General features: G+C 43.8%; 1 protein-coding gene across 5 annotated transcripts in view; it reads left to right on the top strand.

Annotated features, from left to right (window-relative positions):
• Window positions 1–23,315, top strand: part of CSMD2 (CUB and Sushi multiple domains 2) — a 984,984-nt gene that overhangs the window by 705,739 nt on the left and 255,930 nt on the right. For all 5 annotated transcript variants that reach the window (XM_067473669.1, XM_067473670.1, XM_060784605.2 and 2 more), the window contains one exon: window positions 19,992–20,207. In XM_067473669.1, the coding sequence (XP_067329770.1) occupies window positions 19,992–20,207 (216 nt within the window). The remainder of the gene's footprint in view (window positions 1–19,991; window positions 20,208–23,315) is intronic.

The following is a 23,315-nucleotide window of genomic DNA, read 5'->3' as shown; positions in this document are numbered from 1 at the left end:
CAGAAAACAAGCTTGCTCCCTCCTCCCTGTGACTTCCTCTCACATATTTATACATGGCTATCATATCTCCTCTCAGCCTTCTCTTCTTCAGGCTAAACATGCCCAGTTCCCTAAGCCGCTCCTCATAGGGCTTGTTCTCCAGACCCTTGATCATTTTAGTCGCCCTCCTCTGGACACATTCCAGCTTGTCAATATCTCTCTTGAATTGTGGTGCCCAGAATTGGACACAATATTCCAGATGTGGTCCAACCAAAGCAGAATAGAGGGGTAGCATTACTTCCTTAGATCTAGACACTATGCTCCTATTGATGCAGGCCAAAATCCCATTGGCTTTTTTTGCCGCCACATCACATTGTTGGCTCATGTTTAACTTGTTGTCCACGAGGACTCCAAGATCTTTTTCACACGTCAGCTGAAACATTCACACCTAGCTTCAGCAGAGAGTTCTTTGCCCCACCCCAGTCATTCCACAGATATATAAACCCATTTTCCTATTTCCAACAGACCTCACTACCTCTGAGGATGCTTGCCATAGATGCAGGCGAAACGTCAGGAGAAATGCCTCTAGAACATGGCCCTATAGCCCGAAAAAACCTACAACAACCTAGTGATTCCAGCCATGAAAGCCTTCGACAATATATTTTTATCTTGGAGAGACTTCAGCCAAGGAAAATGTATGCAGCCCAAGCTTTGGTAGGTGGCTTCAAGATACAGACCTTGATACCACTCTGGCAAATGTTTGCAGGTCGAGGATCCCAAGCAGGGATCAGTTGGATATGTTAGAGACCCAATGAACCGGGGAAACTACAAACAAACCAATAACAAGAAGGGATCTGCTAAGACCCATGGCTACTTTCTCATTTGGGAAAGGGCTTGTTTTTGGCTCCCTGGGATTCCAGTTCTCTTGGATGCCCTCTCCAATCAGGCAGATTGGTCTCAGCTGTTGCCCAAGCCGTTCACTACTCTCCACTCCCTGGAGTCAGGTCTAATGGAGACATTTGCAGTGCTTCTCCTATTCTAAAGCTCCTGCCTCCTATTTCTTCCACTCCAAGCTATTTGTTGTTTGTTTCCCTTGGCCTTCTTGCTATGCCCCACTACTGAGGTTTTAATTGGGACTGGCAGCTGTAACTTTCTTCCCCGTGAGACGTAGGAAGCTGACAACAAGCAAAAGAACAGCCTCTGGTGAGTCCTCCTCTTGCACATGAGGATTAGCATGGTATAAATAAAGCGCCATGTGCAGTGCTACATGCTCCTCCAGCCAGAGGTAAAGCCTGGGGGTATTTCTTTAGCAGGTGAGAATATGGTTGCAGGTGAGAATATGGTTTTTGTATCTCTTCCCTATGTTTAAAGAACTGCAACTGGCACAGAAGACAATTCCCAGTGATCTGTCATATCCTTTCCCTCTTCTCCCCACATTTCTAATGCCCATAGTATTTATTTGTTTATTTATTTACTATTTTTGTATATTGCCCTTTTCAGCCCTCAGGCAACTCAGGGCGGTTTACAATGGCAACGATTCGATGCCCAAAAACACCACAAAACATTTAAAAACATTAACACATAATATCAAACCATAACAAGAATATTAAAACATAGATCATTTGCGTCTCTTAATAAAAAAACATTGTCCTATCTCGTCGTCCAGTCGTTCCAATTCCTATGTCTTTTATTTTATTTATTTATTTACATTATTTCTATCCCGCCCATATCAGCCCGAAAGCGACTCAGGGCGGCTTACACAGTCGGCACAATTCGATGCCATAAAAATACATACATTGATAAACAAGAAAGTAACATTATAGTGCATTTAAACATAAAAACAGTGCATAATAACAATTAAAAAAACCAAAAAAAACTATGCAATCTCGTTCAAATCCTCATCCGTTCCATTGCCTTGGGCCGTTCCTGGGTCATTTTCCGATTCAAGTTTGTTTATTCCGAGGTTCCAAATGCTTGCTTGAAGAGCCTAGTTTTTACTTCAAGTTTTACCTTGCATTTTCAAACACTTGCTCAAACAACCAAGTCTTGACTCTTTTCTGAAATGTTAGGAGGGAGGGGGCCGATCTAATATCCCCAGGAAGGGTGTTCCATAACCAAGGGGCCACCACTGAGAAGGCCCTTTCTCTCATCCCCACCAAACGAGTTTGTGACACAGGTGGGATTGAGAGCAGGGCCTTCCCGGATGATCTTAAAGTACTAGCAGATTCATAAGGGAAGATGTGTTCAGACAGGTAAGTTGGGCCAGAACCGACAACAGCACCCCAGCACCCAACATCTGCCCAGGGAAGAGTTTGGGACAGGGCATAAAGGGTTACTTTACCCACAAAAAAACAACACACAAAACCAAGGTATGCAGGTTTTGTTGTTATTATTATTATTATTATTATTATTATTATCTTACTTTATACCCCACTAACATCTCCTGAAGGACTCGGTGCGGCTTACAAAAGGCCAAGGCCCTCAATAAAACAACAACATAACAAATACAACAATGAAACTCATAAAGCAAAACAATAAACATTAAGCAATAACAATAAACATTAGAACAATAACACCACGACGCATTTAAAACTAAAGGCCGGGCCAAATGTAATGAATAAAATTTTAAAAGTGCTGGACATGACAGGTGAAATGTATAGGTTTTTAGAGGTAGGTGCGGTGTGCAGACAATCTTAAATCTCTGATAAAGTGCATTTGGGACATGATGCTAGGAGTTTCCTATTCTGAAAAGGCACACTGGAACAGCCACGTCTTCAAGCTCTTCCTAAAGACTGCCAACGTTGGGGCTTGTCTGATGTCCTGGGGAGAGAGTTCCAGAGTTGGGGGGCTACCACAGAGAAGGCCCTGTCCCTCGTCCCCACCAAACGCACTTGCGACGCAGGTGGGATCGTGAGCAGGGCCTCTCCAGATGATCGGAGAGATCGTGTGGGTTCATATACGGAGGTAGGCAGGTCCCAAACCGTTTAGGGCTTTGTAGGTAAGCACCTGCACCTTGAATTGGGACTGGAAAATGAACAGCAGCCAATGGAGCTCCTTAAACAGGAGGGTTGACCTCTCTCTATAAGGTGCACCAGTTAACAACCTGGCCACCGCCCGTTGGACCAGTTGGAATTTCCGGGCCGTTTTCAAGGGCAGCCCCACGTAGAGTGCATTGCAGTAGTCCAATCTGGAGGTGACCAAGGCCAGATCAGCCTTCACAAGGTACGGTCACAGTTGGCGCACGAGTCTCAATTGTGCAAAGGCCCTCCCAGCCACCGCTGACGCCTGAGCCTCAAGCGTAAGTGATGAGTCCAAGAGGACACCCAAACTGCGGACCTCTAACTTCAGGGGGAGTGTAACCCCGTCCAGCACAGGTTGCCACCCTATACCCCGATCCGGTTTATTCGTTCAGTCACTTTTGACTCTTCATAACCACATGGACTAGCCCACACCAGAGCTCCCTGTCAGCCGTGGCCACCCCCAGCTCCTTCAAAGTAAAGCCACTTCAAGGGTACCGTTCATCCTTCTTGTCCTTGTTCTGCCCCTCTTCTTTTTTCCTTCCATTTTCTCCAGCCCATTTTCCCTGAGATGGGACAATGTTTTTTTATTAAGAGATGCAAATGATCTATGTTTCAATATTCTTGTTATGGTTTTATATTATGTGTTAATGTTTTAAAATGTTTTATGGTGTTTTGGGGCATGGAACCGTTGCCATTGTAAACCACCCTCCAAGCTTTCCCGTCTTCTCATTATGTAGCCAAAGTACTTCATCTTTGCCTCTAAATCCTTCCCTCGAGTGAGCAGTCGGGTTTTATTTCCTGGAGTATGGACTGGTTTGATCTTCTCACGGTCCAAGGCACTCTCAGAATTTTCCTCCAACACCACAGTTCAAAAGCATCTATCTTCCTTCGCTCAGCCTTCCTTATGATCCAGCTCTCACATCCATAGGTTGTTATGGGGAAGAGCATTGCTTTAACTATGCGGACCTTTGTTGCCAGTGTGATGTCTCTACTCTTCACTTACATACTTGCATATTACCAACAGGATTCAAGTCAATATTTGCATCCCTACCAAGTTGGTCTGATGTGTTGTTACTTTCAGTGCCTAAAGATGGATGCAAGATTAAAAGTTTCTACTTGGCCTGTTTGTGAGTCCCAGAAGCATCTGGCTGACCCTTTTTCCAGCCAGAGTTCAGGAAAGTTCTTTTTTGAAGGCTATGTCTCCCAGAATCCTACAACCAACATTCTAAAGCAGTCCTAAAAATGGTCACAATGTGCCTAAGTTCTGTTTTAGAGGGGAAATGTGTTCATAAGTCTCAGATTTATTTATTTATTTCGCGCATTTCTACCCCGCCCTTCTCAACCCCCGAGGGGGGGACTCAGGGCGGCTTACAGAAGGTACAATTCGATGCCAGTAATACAATAGTAAGATAAAATATATATCAGTAACAATTAAAAACAATTAAAACAATCCAGTTATACAGCACAACTAATAAAAAAACCAATCTAATGATCAACGTTCGCCAAGCTCAAAATCCGTAAGTTCATTCCGCATTGTCATAATTCTTTCCAATTCTAGTCGTCATTGTCCTTTGTCTGTCTGCCAGATTACCCAAACGCCTGGTCCCATATCCATGTTTTTAGTTTCCTTCTAAATGAGAGGAGGGATGTCGATGACCTAATTTCCCTGGGAAGCGAGTTCCACAGGCGAGGGGCCACCACCGAGAAGGCCCTGTTCCTTGTCCCCTGCAATCTCACTTGTGATAGAGGTGGGGCCGAGAGCAGGGCCTCCACAGAAGATCTTAAACTCCGAGGCGGGACGTAGAAGGAGATACGTTTGGACAGGTACACTGGGCCGGAGCCGTATAAGGTTTTGTAGGTCAAACCCAGCACTTTGAATTGTGCTCGGAACTGGATCGGCAGCCAGTGGAGCTGACATCACAGAGGGGTGGTATGTTCCCTGTATGACGCTCTGGTGAGTAATCTGGCCACCGCCCGTTGGACTAGTTGAAGTTTCCAAACAATCTTCAAAGGCAACCCCATGTAGAGTGCGTTGCAGTAATCCATTCGGGATGTAACGAGAGCGTGGACGACTGTGGCCAGATCTGACTTCCCAAGGTAGGGGCTTTCAGATAGCTTTCAGACACATGCTCCTATGCCAAGGAATGCCAACTTCCATCGAAAACACATTGGACCGTCATTGCATTGCATTCAGAAAAGAGTGGCCATATCATGAAGTGTAGGAGACGGCAGAATCTTCCTCTGTTGACCAGGCAAGGAAGCGGAGGCTGTGTGAGGCCAGGCTCACGGAGTTATTTATATCAGGCCTGGCTAATTGTGAGGCTTCCGACTGCCAGCCAAACTGTCAGAACTGAGCTGTTGGCAACCGCTGAGTGAGAGCCAGGAGGCCAAGCCAAGGGCCAGGCAATGGGAGTCAGAGCCAGGAAGTAAACAAGAAGCCAAGGACCTGTTAAAGACCAATGGCTGCCCAGGCAATGTCTCAGCCAGGAGAACAAGCCCCCTCCAGCCCGTCATGTGCTGGATCTCACACCGCCTTGCTCTCTTTAGGCCACGGGTTCATCTCCATTCCACTTGAATGGCGACAGAGCTGTCCAACGCAAACCAAAGAGTTCACAGATTAATTGGTCCATTTAAGCAAATTAGTGCAACACATTTAGCACTGAGCAGCTCATAAATGCACATACAAAGGAAACTGGAGCTCTCATAAACAGAAACAGCAGTTGCCTCTTGCACATTGTAAATATCCTTTTATTACGTCTAGCAGGGGAAGAAGGTGGATGAGGCCTCCTCCAACACCTAAGGCTTTGTTTGCGCTTTGCATTGAGGCCAAAGTTGCCCAAAAGCGAATTCATCAAATCATAGGGACATCTAGTCAAACTCCATTCTGCTATGCAGGAATGCACAATCCAAACACTCCCAACAGATAGCCATCTAATCTCGGTTTCAAAACCTCCAAAGATGGAGACTTCACAACATGAGGACGTGTAGCTCGTGAAGACATGTTGTATGTAAAACCAGTGTTGATGTAAAGCCAACCTGGATTGTAGACTTTACTTGAAATTGATTATCTAAGGCAGTGTTTCTCAACATTCTCAATGCCACGGCCCCTTAATACAGTTCCTCACGTTGTGGTGACCCCCAACCATAACATTATTTTTGCTGCTACTTCATAATTGTAATTTTGCTACTGTTATGAATCATAATGTAAATATCTGATATGCAGGATGTATTTTCTTTCACTGGACCAAATTTAGCATAAATACCCAATACGCCCAAATTTGAATACTGGTGGGGTTGGGGTTGTTTCTGTCATTTGGGAGATGTAGTTTCTGGGATTTATAGTTCATCTACAATCAAGGAGTATTCTGAGCTCCACCAGCAATGGAATTGAACCAAACTTGGCACACAGAACCCCCATGACCAGCAGAAATTACATTAACCCTGAGTTTTGGAGTTGTAGTTCACATACATCCAGAGAGCACTGTGGACTCAAACAATGATGGATCTGGACCAAACTTGGCACACATACTCAGTATGACCAAATGTGAACACTGGTGGAGTTTGGGTAAAATAGACATTTGGGAGTTGTAGTTGCTGGGATTTATAGTTCACCTACCATCAAAGAGCACTCTGAACCCAGCCCACAATGGATCTGCACCAAACTTGGCACATTACCTTACTGACCAATATTGAATACTGGTAGGGTTGTGTGGGGGCGTTTTTGAATTTTGGGAGTTGTAGTTCAGCAACACCAAAAAGGAAGGGAAGAACAGGCAGAAATCTCTTCAGACTTCTCTTCTAAAAGGGTTCCTAAGACTATCAGAAATATGCATTTTCTGATGGTCTTTGGCGACCCCCTCTGAAACCCCCTTTGCAACCCCCCCCCCCCCCAGGGGTCCTTACTCCCAGATTGAGAAACATTGATCTAAGGGACTAATCTGCTTAGTGCAATACCATCCAACATTTGGGATAATATCTTTCAAGTAGGGAGTTTTTTGGATGCTGGTTCCTTTCCTATGCAAAATAAATATTGTACTATGCAGTGCAATTCTTGACAAACAAGATGGGCAGTATTTTCCTCTTCTACCAACCTTTGTACTTTTGCTGTGCAAGTAACTGGGCAGGCTGACTGTCCTGGCTGCTCCAGTCACGACCTTTGGAACACTTTGCATTTTTAGATATTCTGCTGGATGTGGATGTTATTTTTGGCGCATAAGCTAAATCATCCGATAAATTGCATTTCGTTCTTTATTCCCCAAAGTGTCTCATGCAGCGCAGCCCCAGGAGAATGGATGCTGTGCCCTCGACCAATTTCACCACCAATGAGTCGATTTATTTTTGCTCTATTATCTTACCTACAGGCTGTTGCCTTGGCCATCTTTCCACATATATATTACTACTAAAAATCATCAACAGTCCTGCTGTCATATTTTTGCTCCTCCTTAGATCCTGAGTCCTTTTTGCCTATACAGTAGAGCAGAGGTCCTCAAACTTTTTAAACAGAGGGCCAGGTCACAGTCCCTCAAAATGTTGGAGGGCCGGATTATAACTTGAAAAAAAAAGAATTAATTCCTATGAACACTGCACATATCTTATTTGTAGTGCAAAAACACTTTAAAACAATACAGTGATTAAAATGAAGAACAATTTTAACAAATATAAGCTTATTTGTATTTCAGTGGGAATTGTGGGCGTGCTTTTGGCTGATGAGATAGGATTGTTGTTGTTGTTGTGTGCTTTCAAGTCATTTCAGACTTAGGTTGACCTTGAGTGAAGGCCGGGTAAATTACCTTGGAGGGCCGGATACCTCTGGCCATAGTTTGAGGACCTCTGCAGTAGAGTCTCGCTTATCCAACCTTCACTCATCCAATGTTCTGTATTATCCAATGCAGTCTGCCTCCTACCTGGATCCACAGCTGTTTCAATACATTGCGATGCTTTGGTGCTAAATTCGTAAATACAGTAATTACTACATAATGTTACCGTGTATTGAACTGCTTTATCTGTTGATTTGTTGTAAAACATGATGTTATGGTGTTTAGTTTGTAACATCATGATGTAATTTGACATTTAATAGTATTTCCTTAATCCCTTCTTATTATTATCCAACAGTTTCACTTATCAAACATTCTGCCAGCCTGTTTATGTTGGATAAGCGAGACTCTACTGTACTTTGGAGTCTTGTGCCAGTCCCTTGAGTTGTGGAAAGATACATAGATTAGAGGGCAGTCTTTTTCAGAAGGGTGATCATTGTGAGCCCCACATCTCAGAAAAGCTACTTCCACTGAAGGAGAAAATATTATGTTGCAGTGGTTAACATGGTCTTCATTCCTAGGTATGTACCTGGTTAGTCAAGCTGGAAGGACAGGTCACCAACTATTTAGGGATGTTGTCTGGGTCATGCATAGACTTTAGCTTTTCATTTGATGTATCTGTTAACTGATACAATGTGAAAAGAGAGTGGAGCTCACCCCACTCCCCAAATTTGAACTGCCAGCCTTTCAGTCAGCAAGTTCAGCAGCTCAGTGGTTTAACCCACTGCGTCACCAGGGGGCCCTTATTGTATACTTTAGTTTTTTCAAAATTAAGATTAAAAAATCATTTTTTAAAATACCATGAGATTTTGGAGTTCCGGGATTTCAAAGATTTCCCTGGGTTTAAAAAAACAAAAACAGAATGGGTGGGGACAGGACTTGCCTATGTGATGGTTCTGAATACAAGAAACAATGAGGGAATGGCCGGGGAACATACACATGTGATGGGAAGTTTATAAATGAAAGGAAACAATTTGGATAGGAACTGTAATATTTGCTGTGCTAGGAAGACAATTCCCCCGATTCCCACAGCTCATGTCATGATGTCCATGGGTGTAGATGGTTTGAAAAATATTACAACTGAAATTCAGTTCGGGATCTTCAGAAGCAGACATGAGCATATGGAGAGTAGAATCGAGCACTCCTTTGAGCACCAAGAGCTGTACCACTGGCCCACCAAGTAAGCAAAAAAGAATCCTGCTGTTAATCTCTGGTTGCTGGTCCCAGATAATGGACTCCCTCCATGTTTGCTAATCATGAGACATCATCCTGCTAGTCAACATGCCAGAATCGAGCTGTCAGCCGCTGTGGAGCAAGTGCCAGGAGGTCAAGCCAAGGCTCAAGCAGTTGGCCAGCCCAGCCAGGCAGTCTATTGGCAGGCAGGGTTTGGCTGGCACTTGCAGAAGCTACTCGTCCAAATGCCAGTTCATTCCCCTTCTTCATGCAGAAAGAAGCACAGAGTTCACTGCTTCTGTTTGCATGGAGAAAGCTGAAGTGGGGTATCAGAAGGGGTAGCAATGGAAGAACCAGCCTGATACCCAAGTCAAAATATTGGGACTATTTTGCCCAGTTTTGTTAATCCAGGTTGGTCGCCATGGTTCTCCAAGATTTCGTACCAAATTCTTTCCTTAGCTTTCTTTCCCGATTGTCTTCTTTTCTAATGCTAACAGGTCTTGCTTACCTTTGAATCAGACAAGATTCGAAAGTAAGCAAGACCAGACAAGTTGCAGACAGTGCCAATGAAAAGAAAAAAATAAATCAAGTGCAAAGAAGCCAGAATGGATGTCCAAAGAACTTCTAACTGGGCTAAGATGCAAAAGAGACATGCATAAGAAGTGGAAAAGAGGAGAAATCACCAAAGAAGAATTCAAATGAATAACCAACTCCTGTAGGGAAAAAGTTTGCAAGTTTAAAGTGCAAAATGGGCTCAGGCTTACCAAGGACATTAAATACAATGAAAAGGGTTTCCTTGCTTAAGACAGTAGAAAAAGGAAGAACAAGGAGGCGATAGGGCCTCTGTGAGGAGAAGATTGGGGTAATGCTGATGGGGATAGAGAAAAGGCAGAACTACTTAATGCTTTCTTTGCCTCAGTCTTCTCACAAAAAGAAAGCTATCCTCAACCTCAGCAACGTGGAATGGATGAAGGATTAGGGAAAATTCAACCCAAATAGGGAAACAGGTCATCCAGGAATACCTGGTCGCTCTAAATGAGAGCCAGATCTAAACAAGGGCCGAATCAAGCCCCCAGGGTCGGATCAACTACATCCAAAAATATGGAAGGAACTAATGGAAGTCATTTCAGAACCACTGGCAATCATCTTTGAGAGTTCTTGGAGAACAGGACAACTCACAGAAGATTGGAGGAGGACAAATGTGGCCTCTATTTTCAAGAATGGAAAAAAGGACAACCCAAACAATTGCCATCCGGTCAGCCTCACGTCGATACCAGGCAAGATTCTGGAAAAGATCATTAAGGAAGTAGTCCACAAACACTTAGGAAGGAATGTGGTCCCTTCTAACTGTGAGAGCTGTTCAGCAGTAGAACTCTCTGCCCCAGACTGTGGTGGAGACTCCTTCTTTGGAGGCTTTTAAACAGAGGCTGGATGGCCATCTGTTGCAAGTGCTTTGAATGTGATTTTCCTACTTCTTGGCAGAAAGGGGTTGGACTGAATGGCCACAAGGTTTCTTCCAACTCAACGATTCTGTGATTCTAAATTGGGGTTTGTTCAGAAAGGTATGATGGTGCAGACATTGCTCAGTTAATAAAGGGTGCATTTGTACTACAGAATTAATGCCATTTGATACCCCTTTAACTGTCATGACTCAATGGTTCAGAATTATGATGATTGTAGTTTGGTGGAACACCAGCACTCCTTGGAAGAGAAGGCTAAATAAAGACCTTGTAAACGTACAACTCTCCCATCTTTACTCTTCTTCTTAAGTGTCAGGATAGTGACTTTCTTGCCAAATCTTTCCTTTCCATCCGCCACTCCCATCTTGCTTTGCATAAACTGTTGAAAAAGCTAGATGTCTTGTGGTCTCACAGCAGAAGGAAGAGAAACATTCACACATCAAGGATCTCAGTTCCTCTGATCCACCCTCGCAAATGTAGCCTTTGAATGTGGAAAGGCTCTCCTTCTTACCGAGCAAAAGCTGAGTGGGGTACTTTTCTGGAGTTAGGTTCTTAGCCTTTGAAATCTTGCTTGATCAAAGCTCTGGGGTTGTTGGTTTGGGTTTTTTTGTAAACATTTTGTTTTACCGTTCAGCATCCCGCTACCTATTTGCTACCGCTGAATGTTTACTTGATGTCAGCGGTCCCCAGGCACTGAATATCCACAAACAGAAGATCTGATCTTTACATAGGGAAGACTCAGTGGAAAACAAAAGTACTGAACTAGACAGGAATGGCTGAGCCTCATTTCTTGCTAGGAACTTTCCCAAAATTGCAAATGTCTTCATTGGTTTCACAGACAGAAGTTGAATAGAGGGAAAAACCAAACTGTTGGTTTTTATTAGAGTAAAATAGACTTTAACTTCAGTTTTGGAGTGCCAAATAATCATTTCAGAGGGGCAGAAATATTTCCAGGAAAGGGCTTTGAATATGACATGATCCATCTTTGGGGCTTTTGGTGGGATAGAGTTCTTTGGAAAATACCAGCCAGAAGCATTGGTGACATAGGTACACATAATTCCAGATTTCTGTGTGGTTATTATTTTTATTGAAAGGGGAAATAGATGCTATTCGTCAATTCCTTGTGAACCACTCAAAACCTTACTCTCCCTCCACAACTATCATGTGTTAGGTGGGCTGCTGCTGATACATTTTCTAGTAGCTACAAAAATATTAGTAGCTGTGAAAGGGAGAAAGACAAAGGTATAGTCCAGTGGTTCTTAACCTTCCAAATGCCACCATCCCTTAATACAGTTACTCATGTTGTGGTGATCCCCAACAATAAAATTATTTCCATTGCTACTTCTTAACTGTAATTTTGTTACTGTTAGGAATCGTAATGTAAATATCAGATATGCAGGATGTACTTTTATTCACTAGACTAAATTTAGCACAAATATCCGATATGCCCAAATTTGAATACTGGTAGTGGGGGATTGATTTTGTCATTTGGGAGTTGCGGTTGCTGGGATTTATAGTTAATCTACAATCAAAGAACATTCTGAACTCCACCAACGTTAGAATTGAACCAAACTTGGCACGCAGAACTCCCACGATCAACAGAAAATACTGGAAGGGTTTGGTGGGCATTGACCTTGAGTTTTGGAGTTGTAGTTCATCTACATATAGAGAGCACTGTTAACTCAAACAATGGTGGATCTGGACCAAACTTTGCACGAATACTCAATATGCCAACATTTGAACACTGGCTGATTTTGGGGAAAATAGACCTTGACATTTGGGATTTGTAATCGAAGAGCATTCTGAACCCCACCAACGATAAAATTGGGCCAAACTTCCCACGCAGAACCCCCATGACCACAGAAAATACTGGAGGGATTTGGGAGGAATTAACTGATGTGGGGGGGGGGAGCATGCCTTCTCTCCCCTCTCCACTTGGAGTCTCAGAAACAACTCTCCCCTTAGCTGAGAGGCCGGCCAATCACACACAGCCTTATCTTCCAAAAAGGAAGATAAGGATATGTGGAGAGAAATCTTCAACCTTCTCTGACAAAGAGGTTTCTAAGCCCCTCAGAAATATGTGTTTCCTGGTGGTCTTTGGTGACCCTTCTGGAAACCCCCCCTTGTGACCCCCCCCCAGGGGGCCTGACCCCCAGTTTGAGAAACAAAGGTATACTCCAGGACAAGATCCTCATTTGTTTTCTCTTTGTAGTTCAAACAGGGATAGGGCTTTCTCTGTGGTGGCTCCTCGACTCTGGAACTCTCTCCCTAAGGACATCAGGCAAGCCCCGTCGCTAGCAATCTTTAGGAGGAGCTTGAAAACATGGTTGTTCCAGTGTGCCTTCCCAGAATAGGAAACTCCTAGCATTATGTCCCAGCGCACTTTATCAGAGATCCAGGATATCTGCATGCCCATCCCCCTCCAAACACTCCACCTGGTCATGCCCAGGACTTTTAATTTTAATTATTACATTTGGCCCTGCCATTGTTTTTAATTGTGTCATTGTATGTTGTCAATGTTGTTGCTTTGTTTTCTGAGTTATTTTGCTGTTTGTTGTTGCTGTTGTTTTTACTATTGTATTTGGGCTTGGCCTCTTGTAAGCCGCACCAAGTCCTTCGGGAGATGGTAGCGGGATACAAATAAAGGTTTATTATTATTATTATTATTATTATTATTGTCTCATGAATCATCTTCCCCCTTCTTTTTGCATGGTCAGAGCAATGAATGACCATAGCAGCACCCATAGAAGGGAAGGTTCAACTGCTACAACTATGGAGCTCCATAAATGTGGAGTTTCAGATCTGGTGTGTCCCAATTGCTTGTGCTCCAGAATTCTTCCCTCCTTCCTCCGGATGTCTCCTTCTCTCCTTTTGCTAAATGAGTTGAAAGGGTGAGATCACCCCACTGAGCCAATGTCATAACACTTCACAGCCCATCAGATTTCACTGCGGGAGGGAATGACAGGCAGCAGAAGATGGCAGTTGCAAGTGATACTGAAAGGAAGCAGAAGGAAACATCAATTCTTGCCATGTTGCCATGGGGGGGGGGGGCAGGGGAATTGAGTCTCAAGATGCACAAAAGATCATTTTAATTTTCAAATAGCCCAATGCACAACAAGATGGAAATCAAGCTGCCGGATTTTTTTTTAAGGGCCATCAGCTTAGGAGGCACTTTTGGGCAATCCTTGTAAATCATATTTGAATTTGATTCCCTTAAAAGAAATCTCGCTTTCTCCCTTCTTCCCTTCCTTCCTTCTTTTCTTCTCCTTCTGTTTCTTCCTCTTTCCATCCTCTTTCTTCTTTTCTTCTGTCCTCCTTCGCTCCCTCTGTTCTTTCTGTGTCTTTTTTGATTCAATGTTTACAAAGCTCAGTTGGTGCTAGACTTTTGATATGTTTGGTGTGTTTTAATCGTTTGAAAGACTATTTTAATTGATATTTCTTTGGTGTTTTTTTTTAGTTTTACAATATTATGTTTTACTGATATTGTTACTGTATGGATCTTATTGCCATAGTTTGTAAGCCGCCCTGAGTTCCCCTTTGGGTGTGAGAAGAATGGGGTATAAGTACAGTAAATAAATACATTTTATTTATTTATTTGCGATTGGCCCTGAGTCCCTTCGGGTAAATAAGGTGGGCTATAAATTTATTTTTATTTTATCCCCGATCTCCTTCCCATCTTTCTTCTTCCCATCTTTCCTTCTTTTCTTCTTCTTCTCTGTTTCTTCCTTCTTCCATCCTCTTTCTTTCTTTCTTTCTTTCTTTCTTTCTTTCTTTCCTTTTTCTTCTGTCCTCTCTCCCTCTGTCTTTTCTCCTATCTCCTTTCCTCCATTCTTCTTTCTTCTTCCCTTCATTCTTTCCTCTCACTCCTTCACTTCCCTCCCTCCTTCCTTCTCCCTTTCCCCCCCTATTGGGCTGTTTTCAAAAATAAGACCTTCTTTTATGCACCCTGAGATTATGTCTCCCTTTTTTCTACATCAGATTGTAGGAGGGAGGAATGATGCCAACATCAGCCACTAAGGTGTTCCCTGCCAACTAGAGATTGCATTATGGGAAATGTGACGGTGCCCCACTGCTACCCTTACATGCTACCCAGTATAGCACTATATTCTAGATGAATTGCTGTGGAAACACCTATCGAATTCTGGGATATACAGTTTAGGAGGGCAAATTTAGAATTCTAAGAAGACTCCAGTGCTTTAGCAAACTACAAAACCCATAAGATGGTGCCACTTAAAGTGGAATCATAGCATTGCAATCATTTGGTGTGGAAAAGCCCTTGCTTTCACCAAGGTGAGTTGTGACTCCCCAGATGTTCTGGAACGAAACCTCTTATTTATTTATTTATTTATTTATTTTGCGCGTTTCTACCCCGCCCTTCTCAACCCCCGAGAGAGGACTCAGGGCGGCTTACAAAAGGCACAATTCGATGCCAACAACAACAAGATAAAACATGTATCAATAGCAATTCGAAACAATTAAAACGAACAAGTTATATATCACAATCAATAAAACCAATCTAATTCCACATTGTCAAATCCTATCAATTCTAGTCGCCATTGTCCTTTATCTATCTGCCAGATTACCCAAAGGCCTGGTCCCATATCCATGTTTTTAGTTTCCTTCTAAAAGAGAGGAGGGATGTCAATGACCTAATTTCACCGAGAAGTGAATTCCACAGGCGAGGGGCCACCACCGAGAAGGCCCTGCTCCTCGTCCCCACCAATCTCACTTGTGATAAAGTTGGGGCTGAGAGCAGGGCCTCCCCAGAAGATCTTAAACTCCAAGGCGGGACGTAGAAGGAGATGCGTTTGGACAGATGCTGGGCCGGAACCGTATAGGGTTTTGTAGGTCAAAACCAGCACTTTGAATTGTGCTCAGAACTGGATCGGCAGCCAGTTTCTGGCACATAAGCAAAATTTTTGCCTTCTACTCAAGTGTCACCTTCCTTTTAGGAACTGACCATTCAGGAACAAACATTTAAAACCTAGGAACAAATTCAGATAAACAGTCCAGTGATTTCCGATTTCAGGGACATACAGACATGTGACAATCCACATGTTTGGCTCAAAACTGCAATATTTTTGCACCTGGAAATCTCACGCTTTTTGCCTTCTATACCTATTCATAGAGTCATAGAATCATAGAATCATAGAATCAAAGAGTTGGAAGAGACCTCATGGGCCATCCAGTCCAACCCCCTGCCAAGAAGCAGGAATATTGCATTCAAATCACTCCTGACAGATGGCCATCCAGCCTTTGCTTAAAAGCTTCCAAAGAAGGAGCCTCCACCACACTCCGGGGCAGAGAGTTCCACTGCTGAACGGCTCTCACAGTCAGGAAGTTCTTCCTAATGTTCAGATGGAATCTCCTCTCTTGTAGTTTGAAGCCATTGTTCCGCGTCCTAGTCTCCAAGGAAGCAGAAAACAAGCTTGCTCCCTCCTCCCTGTGGCTTCCTCTCACATATTTATACATGGCTATCATATCTCCTCTCAGCCTTCTCTTCTTCAGGCTAAACATGCCCAGTTCCCTAAGCCGCTCCTCATAGGGCTTGTTCTCCAGACCCTTGATCATTTTAGTCACCCTCCTCTGGACACATTCCAGCTTGTCAATATCTCTCTTGAATTGTGGTGCCCAGAATTGGACACAATATTCCAGATGTGGTCTAACCAAAGCAGAATAGAGGGGTAGCATTACTTCCTTATTGCTTCCACGTTTACAGGGAATGGCATCTATCCACCCTCCTGTTTGCTGTGGAAGCTCCTGGGGTACAGGTACTGTCTGGACAGACTCCCTGTTTGCAAAAATATGTATTGCATACTTCCAATTCACATTGGGCACTTTCAGTATGCCTTCGACACTTTTAATGCACTTTGGATAATCCCATTGTGTCCCAGCACTTTCCATCAGATATCCTAAGCCTGGGCCCATTTCATTGGAAATACTGGAGTAAAGGAGAAGTTTTATGATACAGCTGATCCCACATACAGAAAGATAGTAAACATGAGTAATTTGAGGTTAGCCCAGGGTTTTACTCCCATTTTGGCACGTTCAGTGATAACACGCTTCTGTTTCCCTTGCAGCTATGAATCTTTGGGCTTCTTTTTTCCCTGTTTGGCCAAAGGAACTTATCTATATAATGGACTAATGAGCTGTAAAATTGCAATTTAAAAATAAATCTTTTTTATTTTTACAGTATTACAATGCCCCAAAGAGAAAGAGAAAGAAATCCTAATATATTTGTAAGAGATTGTAGATAACTCAGAACCCAGCGTGACCAATGTCTCTGCCTGGAACCAGCTTTACTACAAATGAAAAGCAAGAATCCATTTTAATCAGATGTTTAAGACTTTCTCTTATTCGTTCCTTCCATTTAATGCTTTCTCTGTCTTTTGTGTCAAGATTCATCATCCAGGGATCATGGGAAATGAAACTTGGAAGAGTACTTTGGAGCCTTTTGCTTTTTCCGCCATATATATCCAGAGCTTGGAAAGGATTTTTTTTTTTGGATGACGTAGTAAATTCTGATAGATGTCATCCAAAATAATAATGATTCTTTCCGAACTGTAATTACACTTTGAATCATCTTGCCCCTCTATTGTCAGATTTGCACATCCCTTTATGTCATTAAATGCCATTTTGCTAAATGTGTGTGAACTGACTCTGCTGGAAGTCTAGCTGTTTAATATGAACGTCCTTTTTCCTTGCGCTTTGATCTGGGATGAGCTGGTACAACATAGTCACAAAGAGACTGAACAAATCTGGAAGTTCCTGGCTCGGCTTTTGACTCTCCCTTAATCTCACTAGGCGGTCTCAGAAAACCCACAACTTTTAGCTGAACCATCCTACAAAAATATGGGGAATGATGCTTGGAATAAGACAAAGCTGCCCATAATGCAGTTAGCAGGGCATAAAACTCTCTTTTGTGATCTCTGAAGCTCCCAACCATTCATCAATGCTCTATATCACAATTTTTTAAAAAAACCAAAGGCACCATTTGGGAGCAATTATTTCCCCCAAATTCATGTCAGAAAATCCTCAAATATGTGAAAACAGACCAAATTGTCCTTTGCCAGCCAATCCACTGGAATAAGGAGACAACATAACAGGTATCGGTTCAGATAAGGGCAACTTTATTAACTGTTACTGTACAGTCTTGCTTATCCAAGATGTAAATGGGGATGAAGGGTTTCCTGGGCCTGTGTCTGATGTCAAAGGGGATGAGGGTTTTTCTGGGACTGAGTCAAGGCCAGGCCTACTACTCTTTTCCACCGAACTCTAAGGAAGTCTCTCGGGTGCTGGACGAGTGCCTGGCCGCTGTGGCTGACTGGATGAGGAGGAACAAGCTGCAGATTAATCCTGACAAGACAGAGGTCCTCCTGGTTGATTGTAAACCAGATCGAGGTATAGGGTGGCAACCAGTGATGGACGGGGTTACACTCCCCCTGAAGTCACAGGTCCGCAGTTTGGTTGTCCTCCTGGACTCATCACTTACGCTTGAAGCTCAGGCATTGGCGGTGGCCAGGAGGGCCTTTGCACAATTGAGACTCGTGCGCCAACTGCGACCGTACCTCAGGAAGGCGGATCTGGCCGGGGTGGTCCATGCCTTAGTCACCTCCAGATTGGACTACTGTAATTCACTCTATGTGGGGCTGCCCTTAAAAACGGCCTGGAAATTCCAGTTGGTTCAACGGGCAGCGGCCAGGTTGTTAACTGGTGCTCCTTACAGGGAGCGGTCAACCTTCCTGTTTAAGGAGCTCCGTTCATTTTCCGGGCCCAATTCAAGGTGCAGGTGCTTACCTACAAAGCCCTAAATGGTTTGGGACCCGCCTACCTGCGTGACCGCATCTCCGTATACGAACCCACACGATCTCTCCGATCATCTGGAGAGGCCCTGCTCACAATCCCACCTGCGTGGGACGAGGGCAGGGCCTTCTCAGTGGTAGCCCCCCGACTCTGGAACTCTCTCCCCCCAAGGACATCAGGCAAGCCCCAACGTTGGCAGTCTTTAGGAAGAGCTTAAAGACATGGCTGTTCCAATGTGCCTTTCCAGATTAAGGAATCCCAAGCAATTTGTCCCAAATGCACTTTACAAGAGAGTTAGAATTGTCTGCACACCCACTTATCCCTAAAATATCCATCCTATTTCACCTGGACATGCCCAGCATTTTTTAAAAAAATTAACCATTACATTTGGCCCTGACACAGGTTTTTAAATGCGTCGTGATATTTTTGTTATAGTTTTGCTTTGCTATGAATTATTTATTGTTGCATTGTTGTTGTTGTGTTTTTGTCTTTGATGTATTTGGGCTCGGCCTCTTGTAAGCCACACCAAGTCCTGCGGGAGATGGTAGCGGGGTATAAATAAAGGTTTATTATTATTATTATTATTATTATTATTATTATTATTATGAGAGGCCGCAGGTGTCTCATGAACTGAGTGCTTCTCCTGCAGATTCACACGGTCAGATTCCTGGGAGAGGCCCACAGCAGTCTTTCTCTGAGAAACTGTCTTTGGAGAATAATTTGTCAGGTGCCGAATTTAATGAGGGTAAAGATAGAAAGCAAGACTTTTGTAAACTGAGACAAGAGTTCTCAAGATCAGTGAAGGTCAATCTGTTTGCTTGTAAAGAAAGATAAGAAATCCTTATCTGGTTGTGAGGGCAAGCGGAATGCTTTCCTTTCAGTTCTTGGGCCATGAAAAGCTTTATATTGATAAAAAGGAAAGGTGTTATTGCAAGTCTCATCAACGTTGGAATTTCATGACAGTCTTGTTTCTAAGTGAGTTTCTAGTTTCATGTTCCAAGTTTTGCCAGGTTCCTATTTCATGTATTGGATTCCCATGCTGTCTTGTTCTCTGGATTTTGCATCCTTGTATCTTGTGTTTGTACCTTGAAGTTCATGGACTATCTTGTATCTTTGGACTATACTGTTTCTGCCATTTTTACTGCTTTGCTTATATACAGTAGAATCTCACTTATCCAACCTTTGCTCATCCAACATTCTGTACTGCCTCCCCCCGATCCACAGCTGTTTCAATACATTGCAATGTTTTGGTGCTAAATTCATAAATAGTCATTACTACATAATTTTACTATATATTGAACTGCTTTTTCTGTCAATTTGTTGTAAAACATGATGTTTTGGTGCTTAATTAGTAAAATCAAAACATTATTTGATGTTTAATAGGCTTTTCCTTAATTCCTCCTTATTATCCAACATTTTTGCTTATCCAACGTTTTGCTGGCCCGTTTATGATGGATAAGCGAGACTCTACTGTATATCTTTCAATAAACTGCTTGCTGATTTTACTATACTGATGTGGTGTTTAAGGATAGAGGCATTCCTGCTCTGGGATACAACACTATCACCTTTTTAAAATGAAAAAGATAATCATCAAAGTCATGGGTGTGTTAATGAGCTATGACGTACAGTATCTTTGTCAATATCCAAAATGGACCTTTTCTGTGATTGGCTTCTTCTGACCATCTTCCCAAGCAAATAACTTTGATCTTGTGCCTCCCTCCTGTATTTGTGCCACCCCACAGGTGTCTTCTTCACCTTCCACACCTTCCATCTGGAGAGCGGCCATGACTACCTGTTGATCACCGAGAACGGCAGCTTCAGCCAACCTCTGAAACAACTCACCGGCTCCCGCTTGCCTGCCCCTTTCAGTGCCGGCCTCTATGGGAACTTCTCTGCTCAGATCCGTTTCATTTCCGACTTCTCCATTTCATACGAGGGCTTCAACATCACCTTTTCAGGTAGGCATCAGAACCTCAAAGGAATCTTTCAATATGAGCCACTTGCCTGTCTCCAGCCCCTACATCTGAGCATGGGCACGAGACTGCCTTTGGGAGGAGAGGGTGCCAGATAGTTTAAGTCCTGCCAACATTTGCTTCAGAAAATGCAGAACTGGGTCTTAAGGCTTGGATGCAGTGATACTGAGCCCTCTTTATCTCATCCAGAGTTCAGAGCCTGCTGTTCTCTGATAATGACTTCCAAGCTGTGCTAAAATGTGTCTTTCTTTAAGGAACAGAGCAGCGGTAGGGATGATAGGTTTTTCCAGCAAATGCGTCAGAAATTGTTTCAAAAAGGGGTGCTTTGTCCAGAATGGATAGATACTGTTTCATGGAAAATCCAGGCAGAATTTGCCCAGCAGCTCTCACTATTGTCATTGTCGGCTGCAGCTGCTAAGAACTGCAGTTCAACCAGATCTGGAGGGCTGTCTGATACCTACCCTTTTCTATATACAGGCAGTCCCCAAGTTACAAACATCCAACTTACATCTGACTCATAGTTAAGAACTGGGGTGTGAGACAACAGGAAGTGAAAGAAATCTACTCCTCGGAAGGGGAAATCACTACTGAAAGAGTTATTATGGGGAAAAGGAGTCTTCTCTGAAGCTTTATCACAAAACTTTGTTTCCACAACAAGCCACATTTCTCAAAATCCAATAATCACAGGGACAGAAAGTGAGGTGAGATCTTCTGAACAGGGGCACAGACAGCAAAACAAACACCACAAGGGTGGTAACCCTTCCCTGTGCTATCCAAAGCATGCATGCATGCATGAATATATATATCGATATAAATAAAAAATGTAATGTTCGTTTGTGAGATTAACAGAAGTCAAAAACCACTGGACGAAGTGACACCAAATTTGGCAGCAAAACACATTCTAATTCGATCTATGTCTTTCAAACAAAAAAAAAAAGTTAAAAAGGAAGGGAAAATTACTTAAAACTCCCCAAAAAGAAAAAATGCCTTACAGCGTATGCGCAAAAGCCCCTCTTCTCATTGCGCGAGAAGAATGAAGCACCAACCGTTGTGACGGAAGAGAAGCCTCACCATGGAGTCCCTTTCCATGCAGGAAGGCAGACTCCTTTTTATTTTGGGGAGGGGAGGGATAGAGGAAAGGAAAGAGGGAAGGAACGGAAAGGGGGGATGTGGAGCCTGAGTGGGAGAGTTGCTGGCCCAACGGAGGGGTGGGGGCTTGGCGAAGCAAGCCCCAGTAGCAGCTGGAGCCACCGCAGTGGCTCCATGAGGCCCACGTGGCTACCAGGCAACAACACTTCCCCCAAGACCAGAGGATTGCAAGTCAAGCGTGACTGCAGAAGTGGCTGCACACCGCCCCGCCCCCCCTGCATTGGGTGAAGGGAGGATGCGAACCATGAGAAGGCCAGCAACTCTCCCACTTGGGCTCCACATCCCCCCTTTCACACACACCCCAAAAAAATCCTTACAAACTGTCCCAGAGGAAGGAGGGGAAAGAATGGGAAAGGAGGGAAGAAAGGAAGAAAATGATTGATGAAGAGAAGATTATGAATGGAAGGAAAGGTAGAAGGAAAGAAAGAGGAAGGAAGGGAAAGGAGGCAGGGATGGGAGAGGAAAGGAAAGGAAGAGGCAGGGAAGGAACAAAGAAAGAAAGTGGGAAACAGGTGAAGGGAAGAGAAGACTATAGAATCAGAGAGTCCTAGAGTTGGGAGACACCTGGTGGGCCATCCAGGCCAACCCCATTCTGTGAAGAAGCAGGGCAATCACATTCAAAGCACCCCCAACAGATGGCCACCCAGCCTCTGTTTCAAAGAGGATTTTTTGAGTGTTTTGGCCAGCATGAATATAACTGAAAAGCCTTGCAACTTCAGTGGCTGCTTCTCATTACTTTATTTTCCATACCACCTTGCACCTTAACAGCCTGGCTTCTACTAGCCAGCAGGAAACCTTTGGTGGGAGGAGTTCCCTAGCCCAGATTGCTTCATGTCTGCAAATCCTATGTTTTCGGAGGGCCACAGCAACGCGTGGCCGGGTATATGACCTGCTATGACTTACAAAGTATGTGCTTTCCACTGTGCAACCATGAAGCAAACAGGAAATTGAAAGTTACCCAGGAAGGCCAAGAGCTCGAACACTGTTTCCATCTTAAATATCTTGGTGTCACCTTAAATCAGTGGTTCTCAACCTGTGGGTCCCCAGGTATTTTGGCCAATAACTCCCAGAAATCGCAGCCAGTTCACCAGCTGTTTGGATTTCTGGGAGTTGAAGCCCAAAACATCTGAGGACCCATAGGCTGAGAACCACTTCCTTAGACTGAACACTAGCACGTAGGAAACATTGGATGAACACCAAGCACAAAGTACCTGCATGCGATAACATCCTGCAGAAACTTACAGGCAGCACATGGGTTTGTTTGTTTTTTGTCGTGTCAGGAGCAAGTTGCTTCTGGTGTGAGAGAATTGGCCGCCTGCAAGGATGTTGCCCAGGGGATGCCTGGATGATTTGATGTTTTTATCATCCTTGTGGGAGGCTTCTCTCATGTCCCTGCATGAAGAGCTGGAGCTGATAGAGGGAGCTCATCCGCCTCTCCCTGGATTCGAACCTGCGACCTGTCGGTCTTCAGTCCTGCTGGCACAGGGTTTAACCCACATGGGGTCCAGAACCAAAATTAATAAGAATATCAATCCTGGCCTTGTCTTACTCAACTGCTGAGTATGCCTGCCCTGTTTGGTAGGCTTGGTTAATCCAGCTCATTAATTTCTAATATCGTTATGAAATCGTAAATAAAATACCTTTAGAAGCGATATCGATGCGTTTTAGCAACCTGGAAGTGTTTTTGCCATATCGAAGCCGCGTCTGCCATCTTCCTTACGACTTCTGGCAGTGAATCGTAAATGCTGGAGGCGTGGCCTCCAAGGAGGGCTGTGCTTGGCCACGCCCACCTCTCCCTTCTGCATGACTGACAGCTTGCCAGGAAGGGAAGGAAAGGTGAGAGATTTTAAAAGTGTTAGTTTTAAAATCTCTCACCTTTCCTTCCCTTCCTGGCAAGCTGTCCATCATGCAGAAGGGAGAGGTGGGCATGGCCAAGCACAGCGC

The sequence above is a fragment of the Anolis sagrei genome, chromosome X (assembly GCF_037176765.1).
Source record: "Anolis sagrei isolate rAnoSag1 chromosome X, rAnoSag1.mat, whole genome shotgun sequence".
Classification (NCBI taxonomy): Eukaryota; Metazoa; Chordata; class Lepidosauria; order Squamata; family Dactyloidae; genus Anolis; species Anolis sagrei.
Note: the sequence above shows the minus strand (reverse complement) of the source record. Positions and strands in the feature narration are given on the sequence as shown.